Below are 16705 nucleotides of genomic sequence, written 5' to 3'. Positions count from 1 at the left end.
AAAGAAAGAAAGAAAGAAAGAAAGAAAGAAAGAAAGAAAGAAAGAAAGAAAGAAAGAAAGAAAGAAAGAAAGAAAGAAAGAAAGAGGAGAGGTGGGATTCACAGGTTCTTAGAAGCAGATCAGCCAAGTAACAATGTATGGGGAAAAACAAGCAAATCCTATGCCTAATAAACTACCCAAAAAACCCATTGGGTACCCTCCATGGGAGATAAAGCTGCTCCCAGAAGCCAAAAGCCATTAAATGAACTTCTTATTGTCAGCAGTGGGCTATTGCTTCAAGTTGTTGGTCAGAGAGTCCCCAGGTCCCAAAACAATATAGGCGATTGCCACTGCTGTTGGTTGCTCACAAGACATAACTAACACGACACTATTGCTAAGGTCACAGAACAAAGAAAACCCAAGTTGAAACTGAGCTGGAAGCTCCTCCTTGCTGGTAACCCTCACAGTCCTCAGATGTGCTATTTAGGCCACTCAGGAGAAAAGCCAAAGGTTTTATTCAGCTGTGGACTCTGCATGTATCAAGACCAACTAGCCAGTCAAGATTCACTCACTAGTGCAACAATGGCAATCCTCTTACAAAGGTGACTGACTGTTTTCTGACTGGATTTGAGGTCCTGCTGCTGTAAGCCTGTTCAGAATCCCTGAGCTGAGGTCGTAGGCCCTAGGAACAACATAATTGCTATTCTTTAAAATGAGGATTATATGCCCACAAAATTGCTTTGTAAATAACTATGTCTGTGTCTCTAGACTAGTGCTGCTGTTAGCTTTGGATCGCAGAAGCTTCTTTCTGCAATGGTCAGTAGTAAGAGTTGTAAGCATAACGTTATGTGCACTGTGTAAAGATTACCCTTGTATTAGTCAAATGCTGATGTCTGGGGCCCCCATATATGGTTGCAAAACATTGCTCCCCAACTATTGCCTGATTGTTCAATAAAGCTGATCAGACGATGACTGAGCAGGAGAGAATAGGGATGGACTTCTTCCCAGCCAGGGGAAGGGGAGAAGGACAAGAAGTGGAGATTTGCCATGAGGGGAGAGTCCAGGAGACACCATGAGAAAAAACCTAGAGCTGAGAGAGCCAGAACAATACTAAATGCAAGTACCATGGGAATTTCAGCTGGGAGGTTGCCAGATTATTTTAAGAGAATTAGAAAAGATTAATAACTGCTCAGTTATTATCCCCTTAAATCTTGTAGAATAAATATAATAGTCTTTCAATTATGTGGGACCTAGCTGGGTTAAGAAAAAACTGCCACTTTTTTAAAATGCCACTAATAAACCATACAGACTACTAATTAGTCAAAGCACTAAGGAGAATTAGTCACTCATAACTGAGACATATTTATCAACCCCTTCAAGGCTCAGGATATCACCCAAGTGGGGAAAGAATGTTATAGCAGCAGAGGAAGGGGACTTGGGTGTGGAACACGTATTTCAGCTGTGATTCCCTTCACAAAGACTGTGTAAAAGGGAAAATGGGGGAAGGATTTAGTAGGGAGAACGATGTAGAGAGAGGCAATGAACACTGGATATTTTAAAAGACACATGGAAACCTACTATTCTATAAATTTCATATGTATATGTATGAATATATACACTGAAGTGTTTATTTGGAGCTACCCTACACAAAGAATGATGTGCCACCAAGAAGCCATGGGATGTCAAATAAAAAGCCCAGTATTAAGTTTGGGTTAACCCTTTCAACTTGTTAGTCAAGGGTGTCCCAGAGACCCCTAAAGCAATACAGACTATATCTACTTGGTGAGACTCCACACACTAGCCACAGACATGGGAAAACCTAGTTGGAACTAACCAGGAAGCTACCACTCTAATGGATAGTTTTCAATGTACTGGATGGTATTATACAGGCTACTTAGTGTAAGTTATTAATGGTCTTAGCTAGAGAACCCTGTGAGTTATAATAACAACTGGCTTGGCAAAAATACACTCATGAGTGCAATACTGGCAAGGATATTATAGTTTGAGGCCAGCTTGGGTATACAGACTGAATTCCCAGACAGCAAAGCTACCCAGAGAAACCCTGTCTCAAAAACCAAACCAAACCAAACCAAACAAACCAAACAGGAAAACACACACACACACACACACACACACACACGCACACGCACACGCACACACACATGCACGCACGCACGCACGCACGCACGCACGAATAAAGAGATGACTCAGCAGTTAAGACTTCAGTAGTTAAGCTCTCTTTTCCAGAGGACCCCAGTTCAGCTCTCAGCATTCACTGGGTACCTCATAGTCACCAGTAACTCCAGCTTCAGGGTATGAGAAACCTTCTTCTGGCCTTTGAGAATATATAGACATGCATGGCATATACTCAAATGGACACATACACATAAATAAAAACAAACGTTTGCAAAAAGAGACAGCTGTATAGATTGCTCAGTGGTTAAAAGCAGCCATTTTTCTTGTAGGTGACCCAGGTTTGGTTGCCAGCACTCACATGGTAGCTCACAACCATCCATAACTCCAGTTACAGGGATCCAACAGCTTTGGACCTCCTGAGACATCAGGCACACATACTGTGGATTTATATACATGGAAGCAAAGCACTCATAAAATAAAAACAAATCCTAAAGAAAAATTAAAATGGCGATTTAAATGGGGTTTGTTAACTCTAAATAAATACTATCTGGCATCTATACTCAAAAAGGCCATATGACAAGTCATCTGCTGTGGTACAGATAGCTCTTCAGTATCATCTCTCAAAGGCCTGTGTATATACAGGATTGATCCCCGGCTTGGCACTAAAGAAAAGTGCTAGTAGGTACCAATGTGAGCCCTCATCTTAAATAAGGCCACTGAAGCATGCCATTTACAGAGCTATAGGATCTGGTCTCTTCTTTTCCTTTCACTTCTAGGCTATGTTATATGCAGTTTGATTTTATCAACGCTGCTGTCATGATGTGTTGTCATACAGCTAATCCCATAGAGAAACCAATCACAACTTGGAAACTCTGTAATTCGTCAAAATATGCCTTTCTCTTAAAAAGTCTATCACCTCAACATTGATTATTAAATGGAAAGCTGACTGACATCATCTGTCACACAGCTCACAGTCATCAATTTTCCTCTTTCTCTCTTATAGTGCATTCAATAGGGATAAAGCATTAATTGGCTGAGGTGAACACTATCGCTATGAACAGCACTTACAGGGAAAATTCCCTAAGGAATAAAGGGGCCTTGCAGGTAATGTCTCTACTTTTCAGTAAGCAGACCAGGGCATCCAGACCATGGCCACGGACCATTTCACAAATATAGTCTGGACAAATCCTGCCCAATCCTAGGTATGGCTCTAGATGTACAAAGAACAAATCTCATTTTATTTATGCTTTAAAAATGCAATACTAGGCACTGCACTAATCTTTCAATTCTTCCTATGCTAAGACCAAGTCTCAGGGGGCTAATACTTTCTTTGTTCCTTTGGTCCTTCTTATCACAATTTGCACTCACCTAATCAATCCTGTCACTTTCTCAGACAAAGTTTCTACTGTAAATAGCCTTAGGGAATGGGATGTTCCTACCTCCTTCCCACTCATCCTTTACAAAGCAGACCAAGTCTGATCTATTATACACTGTCTCTTATGCTGGATCATTGTCCCAATAGTCTTAAAAGGTAACTCCTTTATTACTTCAATATTTACAGAGCAAACTTTTAATTCACTACTATACTGAGTCTTTAATGACTTTATAATTTCAATTCAACTCCTTTTTAACTTCTGAAAATCTAAATGATTTATTCTGCCAAAATAAGTTGTTATCAAAGATACAGCTCTTCATCAAAAATCTACTTACTTCAATAACTCAGAAGAGGAAAGTCAACATTACAGATTATTGAAAATTATAGGCACACATAATTTGGCACACATAAATTAGCTAAATTATAACCACATTAAATTTGGCACTAATAAACCATGTTTGACTTACTTTAACACGCATCACTAAGACCTCATTCTCTCTCATCCATCCTCCCCATCTGCTCTCTCTCGAGTCAGGCAGGGTCAGGTGGCATGTTTACATCTACAACCCAGCCCCTGGGAGGTAGAGGCAGAGAGATCAGAAATTCAAGATACTCCTCAGTTACGTGTTAAGTTTGAGCTAATCTGAGATACATAAAGCTTGTCTCAGAAACACTAAAAAGAGAAGAGTAGGGAACTTACTCAGAATTTAAAGCTATTTAAGAATCTGAGTTTGAATCCCCAACAGCCATATAATGTCCAGAAATTCTAACACTTAGGACACAGACAAGGAATTCCTGAAGCATGTAGTCCAGCTAACCATTCATGAATAGGATGTTATTCTTAGGGGAACCAATGGGATAGCTCAGTGAGTAAATATGTTTGCCACCAAGCCTGGCAACCAGAGTTCTAATCCATGAACCTCCCTGAGAAAGAAGAAAATCTAACCTCCATACATGTGATATATGTCTCCCTACCCAAATAATTAAATGCAAAAGTAAGCTTTTTTTAAGGTTACTGTTGTGTCTGTTTTCTAAACTGTTCAAATCAATACTACGTTGATTTATACTTTACAAAAGTAATAAGGTTTCTCTCATCATTAGTATACTCATAATGATTTCCATTCAAACATTCAGGTTTTAATGTAAAGTAATTTAACCCAAACAATTTCTCCAAAGAAATACATCCCTACCTTAAGGAAAGGGACAAGGTGCGGCTGAGGTGCAGACTTGAGCTCAATGTACAGTTTCCTAGTAAACTCTTCTGCTTCAATTTCTGCATCCTAAGGAATGGGGAAAAAAGATACTTTGAGATCTACAAATATTTTAAGAAAGAAAACTGGGTGCAATGGTGAATGCCTGTGAGGCAGCTACTCAGGATGCTGACCCAAGAGGATCACTGTAGCCTATGAGTTGAAGGCCAGCATAGACCACAGCAATCTACCTCCAATTAGAGAATACAGTAAAGACAGTATTCTCTTTATGAAGGAGAAGATTCTAATATGCAAACTGAAGAAAGAGCTGATTGTAAAACAGTTTAATTTTAAAATTACCTTAGTGTACCTGATTAAATTTTTAAAACATTATTGCAAATTTATAATAGTTCCAAAGAACTAACAAACATTTAATTATAATTTTGTACTCTACACATTTCAGGGAGCTTGTTGGGGGAAGTCACTGTGCTGAGATTTACACTAACAATATAAAGTAAAAAATGCACAAAACTGCTGCTAATAAGTAAATAAGAGATTGAACCAATCCTCAGTGCACTGCTGTGTACTTGTGATTAAAAAGAAAAGATAAAGTGATGGGGTTAAAGAGATGGCTCAACAATTGAAGAGCTCTGGCCGCTCCTCCAGAGGACCACAATACCCATATGACAGGTCACAACTAAGGCTCAGAAGAACAGATGCCCTTTTGTAGTGCACAGACATCAATGGAGAAAATAAATTCCATATATACACATAAGGTAAAATAAACATAATTTTAAAAAGAAAAGGAACTTCACTTTAAGACAAAGGGAAAACAAATTCTATCAAATCAGAATGTTTCACCACATAATAGTTTGATATTGTGTACCAACATAGATCATTTCTACTCCAGAACTAAGTGAAACACTGGAGGACAAGTGCTGTGTGAGGCACCAGTAAAGTCAACAGTGTATTTTCATTCTTGCTTTTCTTTCTTTCCTTCAGTTACAATTGGATATTTGGTAGACATTTTTCTCAAAAACAAACTAAGACTATCAAAATAACTGGTAGTATTTGTTGCCAATGATAAAAACTGAAATTCCCAACTCCCCCACACACACAAAAAAATCACAATTCTTTCTCTAAACTTGATAACTTCTTATAATTTAAAGCTTGCCTTAAAAGACTGTTGGGGGGACTGGAGAGGTAGCTACTATTAAGAGCTTACTGTGTTGTGTAACAAAGATTTGAATTAGGATCCCAACATCAACATATCAGGTATAATCCCCCCCATGCACCCAGAACTCCAGTGCTCTCGGAGCAGACAGGATTACTGGACATGCTGGCTGCCAGTCCTAGCCAAAAATCATGAATTCCAGTTTCTGTGAGAGATTCTGCCTCAAACAAATGAAGCAGAGTGATACAGAAAGAAGCCTAATGCATTCCTTTGGCATCTGTGTATGACATATACACACTTAAATGCACCACAGTCACGCTCACGAAGATGTAGGAACGAAGGTATGCAGATAGAGATTTATAGCTATATACAGACACACGTATGGAAAGTTCAGTGAAATTAGGAATCACATTACCTTAATACACTAAATATCTGAAAAGTTTTTTATCTGCATGATACAAGGAATCAACATTTTGTTTTAAACAAAGCATGCTAATACAAAAATTATATAACAGTAAAGACATTCATTCAGAGTATAAAAGTAAACTAGTAGACTAAAGATTATCCACATGGATCTACAGAAAGTTACTAAATTGCACAATATTCCAATTATCTCTCTGCAGGTCAGAAATTCCCTAACAACCCACCACAAAATAGAATGAGGGAAAATATCCAGCCACATTCTGTTAAGTGCAGCCTCAAACTTACAAAACACAAATCAGTAGCATTTCCCACTCAGTTTTGTTACCTGGAAACTTAATTTTTCTTTTAATATTATATATGTTAACAAACAAAGGCTTTATAATTCTTAAATAGTTTTTTAATACTTAGTTTTAATTCCAGGGCCACAAAAAATAAACTACATTGAGGGATTCTAATTTTTAAGAATATTAAAGTACCCTCTGCCAGCACACTTGAGGTCTGTGTCTGTTGGTCTGAGATAAACAGGTCATAAACTAGAAAGGATATTTAATAAATTTATAGCTGTTGTTATCTGTATACACATATACATAGAAAAGACTGACATAAAAATAATAAATATTCAAAATATTGTGTTTATCTTAGATATACGATGAAAATTAAATATATTAAAGATTTATTTTATGTAGTGATTACCAAGTTAAAATGAAGTAAAAAGTTTTAACAAATATACTTATAAACAAATCCATTAAAACATGACTATTTCTCATACAATGTCCTCTGGGCTCTCATAAAGCTTGCAGAATTATACAATACTAACTTACCAAAAGTTGTTCCACCAGCTTCTTCACATTCTGCCCCATTTCTGGAGACTGTGATCCACTACATGCTAGTTTTATTAACATTGAAAGGAAGTTTTTACATTTTTTCACATTTTCTAGCACTGTCTGATATAGAAAAAAATAATCACAAATGTTAGTAAACAGGAATTAGAACATAGCAAAGTGTATACATACAAGATACAAGTGAAAACTTACCGCAGGAAGACCAGTCTGAGCAGCTACTGAAGTCTCAGCTTTGAGACTTGAGTCATTTGAGGGGGTAGATAATACTCCCAAACTTGATGACTTCAGGATAGATACAGTATTCACCGGCTTTGCAGGAGTAACTGTGACAGCACTGCTTGGTACAGCCACAGGCTGAAATTAATTAAATCAACAAAAAGTTAAACATGTACTGCTGTGATACCTTACTGCGTACTTTGCTTTACACTAAAAAGGCTCCAAATAAATTTTGGCATCTCTGCTTTCAAGTGAGAGTATAATAATCTGAGGCAATTTATCAGAACTCTGGCCTAGAGTAGACCTGCATTTCACTCTCAGCTACCAGTCTAGTCTTCATTGTCATCTACTACAGCATTAGTTACCAGCAAGGTAAAGTCCTGATACTGACTCCCATCTGCAAAAGCAAAACTAGGAATGTTACTTACTATCCATAGGGTGGCCTGTGAAAAAGTATCACACAGAAAAGTTCTTAAAATATCAACGGACTTGGGAATATATCTGAATACAAACATAAGGTATAAAGTTATGATCATTAGCACCCACATAAAAGCTGGGCATGGTGATCACACTCAGTGATCCCAGTGTTTGTGGCATAGAGACAGGTCAACCTCAGAGTGGAGGTTTTTCACTGGACAGCCAGTTCCAGGCTAGACTGCAAGTCCAAGATCAGTGAGAAACCCTGTCTGAAATAACAAGAGAGCAATCGAGGAAGATTCTATTCAACACACATGCATATATACAAGTGAGCATACAATACATACACACACACACACGTTTGTGTTTCTCCAAAAATATATTTGTAATTGCAAGTCTCTGTAGTTTATATAAATTTTACTTTTTTTACAGTATAAAACAAAGTTATCCATTACTTTTCATATGCTCAGCTATAGCAATCTTATGTGGACCATCAGTGTAAGTATAATAGCATTACAAGAGAGGGATGTCTTATTTCCACACTAAAGGAATTTCATTAATGTATCAGAATGAGGAAGTAGGACTTCAGCACCACCTACAGGACAGAAAGCTTAACACAAAAACTGTAAGCTATGGTCAAAAATTAGAAAACCACACAGACACAAAGCACCAAATATACTAAAAGTTACATAAGAAAAGTGGGGTAGAGTGAATAATATGTATGGAGAAGACTAACATCACTACACAAATTTATCTGAGATGCTTACATATCAAGAAAAGTTGGGGTTTTTTTGTTTTGTTTTGTTTTGTTTTTCTGTGCATGTCAAGATAGGTAAGTAGACACTAAAATTTTCCCTTCAGAGAAACTGGTATGAACATCAGACTGACTGTTCTGGTAAAAACAGAAATAAATGTAAAATACCTATGAATAATGACTAGAACTAATGATGAAACTCTAAGGTAAAATTATGGCCCTGGAGCAATGCCTCAGTGATTAAGATCACTCGCTACTTTTCCAGAGAACCTGGGGTTAATTCCCAGTACTCACAAGGTGGCTCACAGCTGTCTCTAACTCTAGTTAGAGGTGATCCAACCCTCTCTTCTGACCTCCCTAGACAACAGGAACACACATAGTATATACATACACACAGGCAAGACATCCAAACACCTAAAATAACTATTTTAAAAAATGATACTCTAAAATTTTTAAAATAAAAATTTTTTAAGGTAAAATTAGAAATCACAACTAAAATCAGTCCTATTTCATTAGGAAAAACAGAAAGCTTCAAATTCACCCAAGTGAATGCTTCCCCAATCTGAACTTGTCCACATTTTCCAGAGACAAATTCTATGACATGGCCTCTGAATCCTTCTAGACTTTTAAACTTTTATCGTTTGTAAGACTCTTCAGAGATAAAAAGTGGTTCACATATCTGGAGTCCTAGCCCTTGGAGGTGGAAATAAGAGAATCAGTCATTTAAGGTCAACCTCAGGTACATACTAAGTTTAAGCCTGGACTAATAAGACCCTATTTCAAGATTAATAATAATACTTGAGAAAACCCATCTTATAATTAGTCATATATCTATAACACTGCATTTAGAAAGGGGTAGTTTGTAATTTTAACCAGTGAGTATGATGGCCTTCAAATGCTTGGTGAGTGGTTCCTCAGAGCAGTACTGACCATTGTGTACAAAGCAAACAGTATCCAATGAAATATGAGCTCTCAAATGTTCTGTTGTCTGTTAGCAGAGAAAGTACTAAAGGCACCTTACTTCCCTGTAAATATTTTATTCTTTCACCATGTTCTAGTTTGAGTCTTAAATCACCTCCAAAGACCCGCATTCTAAAGTTTGTGGCCCAGCCCCATGTCACTATGGTGCAATGATAGAACACTGAAGAAATGGAAGTTAGTGGAACCCAGTCATTAGAGCTGTGCCACTGAAGGTATTGGCAATCTCTTCTTCCTGTCTTTGGCTTCTGGATATAAAGTGAACTACCTCTTGCATCATACACATGATTTGTACTGCAATGCTACAGGGCAATAGGTAATGGCCTAAAATCTACAAAACTGTGAGACAAAATTAAACTTTTCAAATTGATTTATCTCAGTTATTTGTTACAATGATGGAAAGCACACTCCAACACAAAATTGCCTTTCATAACCCTTTCTAATATAAGCAACTATCTGTACTTTACCAAATATGTATAACTTCTATGACAAATTTTAAGGGGCATGGGGAGATACCTAATCCTGGTGTTTCCACTGCAGATATTGAATGGAGTTTTTAAAACTCAATCATAACTCTCCCTTAGACTGAAATATTCTAGACCAGTCAATGGTATTTCCAATATTAGCAAGATTGAATTGCATCAATTAAACATAACTTGGAGACGATAGAAAAAAGGGTAAAATTTTGTGTGAAACAGATCTGTGTAAAAATCAGTTATTCATGCTTTACTAGATCATGCTGCACTTCAAGGTCATTTTCTGTACCTATCTGAGCAATTCATTAATTAGCTTGTTCACTAATTAGAAACACTAGTTCTAAATTAAGTTATTTATACCTTTATGTTCTTAACAATATGCCTAATTATTATTAAATATAAGCTTATTTCAAAGTAGTTTTTGCATCATATTTGCAACAATAAGACAAGTTTCCCAAGTCATTTTAAACAAATTCTGACACCTATTAATAGGAAAATACACACATTCTAGAGAGAATCTAGAGTCAGGCCTAATTAGTACTCTAGTTCAAGAATAGTTTCAAGTTAAGACACTAAGGCTAAAATCCTTATTTTTTACATGCTAGTAGAAATCTGGACAGTTTCTTAGCCTCTCTAACATTATCACATATATAGACAGAGATAATACTCTTACTAACAAGGATAATGTGAGGTGATTGATGGATTGAAAGATACCTAAAGTGTAAAGAACACTAAGTGCTCAATAACAGCTAGGCATTATTTTTTAAAGCACTGTTGTTTTTTAACCAGACTTATTGCTTATGACCCCAGATAGTAGAAAAGAATTATGTAAAGAGTATAATTAAATTATAGAATACCAACAGTGATACTGATATATAAGTATAGTATTCTAAGTAAGCAACGATGCATCATCTTCCTGACAAAGGAAACATGACACTTTCCCAGACCATGGGATCCACTAGTGGCCCATACACGGCATTAGCCTAGTATTAAAACAGCCTAGTATTAGCCTAGATTGCAGCAAGCAGATAAATTGAGGCAATACTCCTTATTAGATGGGATTCTAGCCTCTAAAACTCAGTAAAATCAAAAAGTCAAAACATTCTATGTGGTATTTAGTCCCCATAGTAGAACATATACATCGATCACAGAACTTAGGAGAAGATGTATGAATAGACCCTTACTCTGTCCCGATGACCTCTAGGGAACCCTGTGCTTTCCATTTCTGCTCACAAGGAAAACAATTCCCTTGGGAAACCAGCTACTACAGCTGCCATCTGGTACTTCAGGTGCCTATGTCCACAGATGAGCAAAAAAGATGAGTCTGAACCCTAAGAGGAGTAATTAATTCTCATCATCTGAAAGATGTAGTTTTTAATCACATAATAGAGGATTCTATGATTCGAATATTCCTTCCAAAACTCACGTTGAAATATAATTCTCGTTATACTGGTATCAAGAAATAAGACCTTTAAGAAGTGATTAAGACCAGTGCTTTTTGGTTGTAAATGGGTTACGGCTACTATTACAGGAGCAGGCATTCATTCTTAGGAAAAGCATCCTAATCAAAGGGTAAATTCAGCTCCTATCATGCCCCTCCTCTATTTTACCTCCTTTTCTCCTGGGACCCCATGCTCTCTTGCTATATGATATCTCTGCCATAGGATAAGGCTCTCCCTTATCCTATGACAAGATCATCTTAGACTTTGCATCTCCTGAATCATGAGTCAAACCAACTTCTATTTACTACAAAATATTCAATCTGTGCTATTCTGTTACAAGTGGAGAAAAACAGAAATCCCAAGATAGGGCAGAAACATACAGTCCACAGAGATCTCTAAGACAAGAAAGTCTATTAGTAGGCAACTCCCAAGACCAGCATAGGCAGTAAGCAAGAGTGAGAGCAATAAAAGATGGACAAAGGAGTACTGACTATCCTTTTAACCTCTTTGTTTCTCCAGGAAAGAAGCCCACCAGCATCCCAGAACACTTTTGTATAACACATATAAGAAGAATATAGACAAGATGTAGATTTCAATGAACTGTTGTAAAGAGTCTTGGCTACTAGAATGCTACTGGATAACTTTCAGTTAACCTCTGTTGCAAAGAGACCTTGGACAATAAAGCTGACCTTTCCAAGAAGAGTCCAATAAAGCACAGAAGAGTACGCTGACTAACAGTGGGACAATGCTGACTAGGGACATGTATTTCAATGTTCTCTAGTAGGTTGGCTGAATAAAACTTTTCCAATCTGAGTCTAGCTTAAATTTACTCTTGTTCTCTTCATATTGACTCCTAACAAATAACCAATCCAAATTCTATTTTAGCACCTCCTTCTGGAGACTGTAATACACGGTTATTTGGTATATTTATATTACTTTAATGGATTTATGCAGTGAATGACTAATAATGATAGACACCATGTTTACTTTTCTTTCTTTCTTTCTTTCTTTCTTTTTTTTTTTTTTTTTTTTGGTTTTTCGAGACAAGGTTTCTCTGTGTAGCCCTGGCTGTCCTGGAACTCACTCTGTAGACCAGGCTGGCCTCGANTTTCTCTGTGTAGCCCTGGCTGTCCTGGAACTCACTCTGTAGACCAGGCTGGCCTCGAACTCAGAAACCTGCCTGCCTCTGCCTCCCAAGTGCTGGGATTAAAGGCATGCACCACCACTGGCTGGCAACACTATGTTTTCTTATTTCTGCATTAATAGTTCACTGTCTGATAAACAGCATCATATATTATATGCCTTCAGCATCTCATAGATGCTAAAATATCTGGTAAGAAATAATTGAAAAAGCTAGTGGGGACACACACACACACACCACTTACCTGTCCTGAGGAAGTACTGGAGGCAGTGGTTGCCACAGTAGTTCCTATCTGTGTCAAATTTTTAACAGGTGCCACTGTTACTTTCTTCATTAACTGTGAGCTAGAATTCTGGGGTAAAAGGACAAAGACAACACACTTATTAGCACTAGTACTAGTCATTTTGTTCATTTACTTCTTTTTTGAGAAAGGGTCTCACTGTGCAGGGATAGCTAGTCTAGATCTCAATACATAGGCCTGGCTGGCCTGGAACTCACAGAGCTCTACCTGTCTCTGCCTCAAGGCACATGGCACTACACACCCAGTCAATATTAGTCATTTTAAGTCAGCCAGGATTGTGAACAAAATGAAAAGACTTTCAGCAAATTTATTTGGTATATACTATATTTTACGAACATTCTATATTATAAGCTAACTGGTCAATTGATCAGCTGAAATTTCTTAAAGAAGGCAACTGATTCATAAACTAACCTTTTCTTTTATAGTAATTCTCCAATTAAGTAACCTCTATAACATTCAGCATTGAAATCTTAAACTTTGGCCAGCAAAATTGCTCAAAGGATACAAGCCTGACATCATGGGTATGATCCCCAATTGTTGAAAAGACAAAACTGAGTCCTAAAGGTTGTCCTCTGACATCCCCATGAGCATTGTAGCATGTATGCACCCACACTCATATACACATATCATACACAAATAATAAAATATAAAATCTTAAACTTGATTTGTCATACAGAAAACATACAGATTCTTAATATTTAATTACAAACAAAAATCTGTTCACCCACAGTAAACAAAATTAGAGAAAGGAAAATGTATTACTGACAGAGAAAATAACTAATCCATCAACTTGTATCAAAATTGGAAGGACAGGAAAGATGGCACAAAGAGTAAAGGAACTTTGCCACAAAGTATGATGATCTGAGTTTCATCCTGTCAAGAGAGAAGTGACTTCTGAAAGTTGTCCTCTGACTTCCACAAGTACAGCCAAGGAATGCACATCACCCCCCACACAGATACACACAAGGCAAACAAATGTAATGATAAAGTTAAAGGAGAAAAGGAAGGAGGAAACAAAGAAAGGGGAGAGGGGAGAAAGCAGCCAACCTCTGACATTGGCTGTCTACCTCAACTGTTCTCTGCCTTTATTTTTGAAACACTATTTCTCACTGAACATGGAGCTCCTGACTCTGACTCCAGCAGCTGCCAGCAATCCTCGTGATTTCAGTGCTATGATTACAGGTGCATGCTATCTATGTACCTGGCATACAGTGAGTGTTGGGAGACCAAACGCAAACCCTCAAGCTTAAGTACAAGTACTTTACCAACCAAAATATCTCAATGACAGCATTTTCTAGTTAAATAAAAGTATTCATAAGAATATTTTTTAAACTCACAGACATACACTAAATTTCAGTTACATAAAAAAAACCCAACAACATCTATATAAATAAGTCACATCAAACAAGGCAAAACTAATGAAATATTAAAGCAGATGTCTGAATTACTTAGAAGTAATTTGTATAATGTATAGATGAAAATGAATACTTTAAATAGGAGTCTTAGTAACTACAAATCTAAAGTAAAACAAAGATGAGAAGCTGGCTCATTCAGTAAAGTGTTTGTTTTATAAGCATGAAGGCCTGAGTTCAGACCCCAACACTGTGTAAAAAATAAAGAACAAAACAAGGAAAACAGTTGGGCAGTTGCCATGGATGCAAATACAGGAGTGACCTGGGAGGCTGCTGGTCAGTCAGTCTAGCCTATCTGTGAACTCCAACCTCAAAGAGAAACCCACCTGAAGAAACAAACTGAAGCACACCTGAAGATACCCAATGTGTATTAGCCTCTAGCCTGCATACCGCACATAGGACCACACGTGAAGGCATATAAACACATACACACATTCTACATACCTGACACACAATGGATATTTTCTTTCAGCAGATGCACACTGTCCTTTGACAACAATAAAATCACTGAGTATGAAGGCACAACTTTAATTATTTCAGCAATTAGCAAGTATCAAATCCAAATTTGCACTTAATTTTAAGATTGAGCAAAATTGTCTCAAATTTTTACTAGCAAACATATACATGTTTATAGGAAGATAGTGGCTGGAAACTAAAAAGATTAAGGCAGATTACCGGCACTGTACATATCTTGACTGTTTGAGTGTTTGCTGGTACTGCTGGTCTTGGAGTTATGTTACTTGTGGTCTTGGCTCCTGTTACAGCTTGCTGAGGAGATACCAGCATCAACTGACCACTGTTACTTTTGATCAAAACTGTTCCTGTAATTAAAGAAAAACAATGGTGACTGTGAAGCTATTAAATAAAACACAAACATCACATACTGTTGTTTCCCATTTCAACACGGGGAAATGCTTGGAATAAATGCCTGACATATAATGAACTCCATGTTCACTATTTACTATAAGGTAGGAAAATTTTTTCACTCACAGCTACTTAAGCTGAGCATGCAGCACAAACCTGTAATTCTAGGAATAGGAAGCTGAGCCTAAAGGAATACAGGCTCAAGGCCAGATACAGTAAGAGCCTGTCTTTAAAAAAAAAAAAATAGCTATATGAAAATATTTTTAAATCTAACCCTAAGAAAAGATACTCCTGAAGGTCAATACTTTCTCTCCATGATACCGAAACTACAATACTACATTAAGATGGACAGGGTCTATTGTGTGGATACTTCAATCCTCCTTAGAATAAGGAACAAAATACTCATGAAAGGATATAGGTACAGAGACAAAATTTAGAGCTAAGATGAAAGGATGGACTATCCAGAGACTACCCCATCTGGGAATCCATCCCATCATCAGCCACCAAACCTAGATACTAATGCTCATGCCAGCAAGATTCTGCTGAAGGGACCCTGATATTGCGGCTTCTTGTGAAGTCTATGCCAGTGCCTGGCAAACACCGAAGTGGATGCTCACAGCCAGTTATTGGATGGAACACAGGGCCCCCAATGGAGGAGCTAAAGAAAGTACCCAAGGAACTGAAGGGGACTGCAACCCTGTAGGTGCAACAACAATATGAACTAACCAGTACCCCCTGAGCTCAAGTCTCTAGCTGCATATGTAGCAGAAGATTGCCTAATTGGCCATCACTGGGAAGAGAGGCCCCTTGGTCTTGCAAACTTTATATGATCCAGCACAAGGGAAGGCCTGGGTCAAGTAGTGGGAGTGGGTGGGTAGGGGAGCAGGAGTGGGGGGCGGGGTATAGGGAACTTTAGGGATAGCATTTGAAATGTTAATAAAGAAAATTAAAAAAATTTTAAAAATTAAAAAAAATATGGACAGGGGCTGAAGATATTGAGGCTGGCTCAGCAGTACTTGCTACTCTTGCAGGGGACTTCTATTCCCAGCACCCATATGGAGTCCTACAACCCTCTCTTGAACTCCAGTTCCTGGGAAATGATGCCGTCTTCAGGCCTCTGAAAACACTGTACACAAGTGGTACACAGACAAAAAAAAGCAGGCAAAACAATCATACACATAAAACAAAATCTTTTTTTAAAGATGGTATAGGAACAGATCAATGTAACATAAGCTGATCAAACAAATAGAATAGAAAACTCCTAGAAGACATTTCATACAGATTGAGCATCTTTCATCAAAATGGCAATTTCAAAACTTTAGAATATAAAAGAATTCTCAACTGAGGAATATCGAATAGCTGAGAAACACCTGAAAAAATGTTCAACATCCTTAGCCATCAGGGAAATGCAAATCAAAACAACCCTGAGATTTCATCTCACACCAGTCAGAATGGCTAAGATTAAAAATTCAGGTGACAGCAGATGCTGGTGAGGTTGTGGAGAAAGAGGAACACTCCCCCATTGCTGGGGGAATTGCAAACTTGTACAACCACTCTGGAAATCAGTCTGGCGGTTCCTCAGAAA

At 37.6% G+C, this 16705-nt stretch overlaps 1 protein-coding gene across 2 annotated transcripts in view; it reads right to left on the bottom strand.

The window, feature by feature from the left end:
- Positions 1-16705, bottom strand: part of Taf4b (TATA-box binding protein associated factor 4b) — a 100456-nt gene that overhangs the window by 69804 nt on the left and 13947 nt on the right. For both annotated transcript variants that reach the window (XM_029547003.1, XM_029547004.1), the window contains exons 2-6: positions 14932-15077; positions 12788-12895; positions 7312-7473; positions 7099-7221; positions 4681-4770 (exon numbers count right to left, since the gene is read on the bottom strand). In XM_029547003.1, the coding sequence (XP_029402863.1) occupies positions 4681-4770; positions 7099-7221; positions 7312-7473; positions 12788-12895; positions 14932-15077 (629 nt within the window). The remainder of the gene's footprint in view (positions 1-4680; positions 4771-7098; positions 7222-7311; positions 7474-12787; positions 12896-14931; positions 15078-16705) is intronic.

The sequence above is a fragment of the Mus pahari genome, chromosome 15 (genome assembly GCF_900095145.1).
Source record: "Mus pahari chromosome 15, PAHARI_EIJ_v1.1, whole genome shotgun sequence".
NCBI lineage: Eukaryota > Metazoa > Chordata > Mammalia > Rodentia > Muridae > Mus > Mus pahari.
The sequence above is the reverse complement of the archived record's forward strand: the minus strand, read 5'-3'. Positions and strand labels throughout refer to the sequence as shown.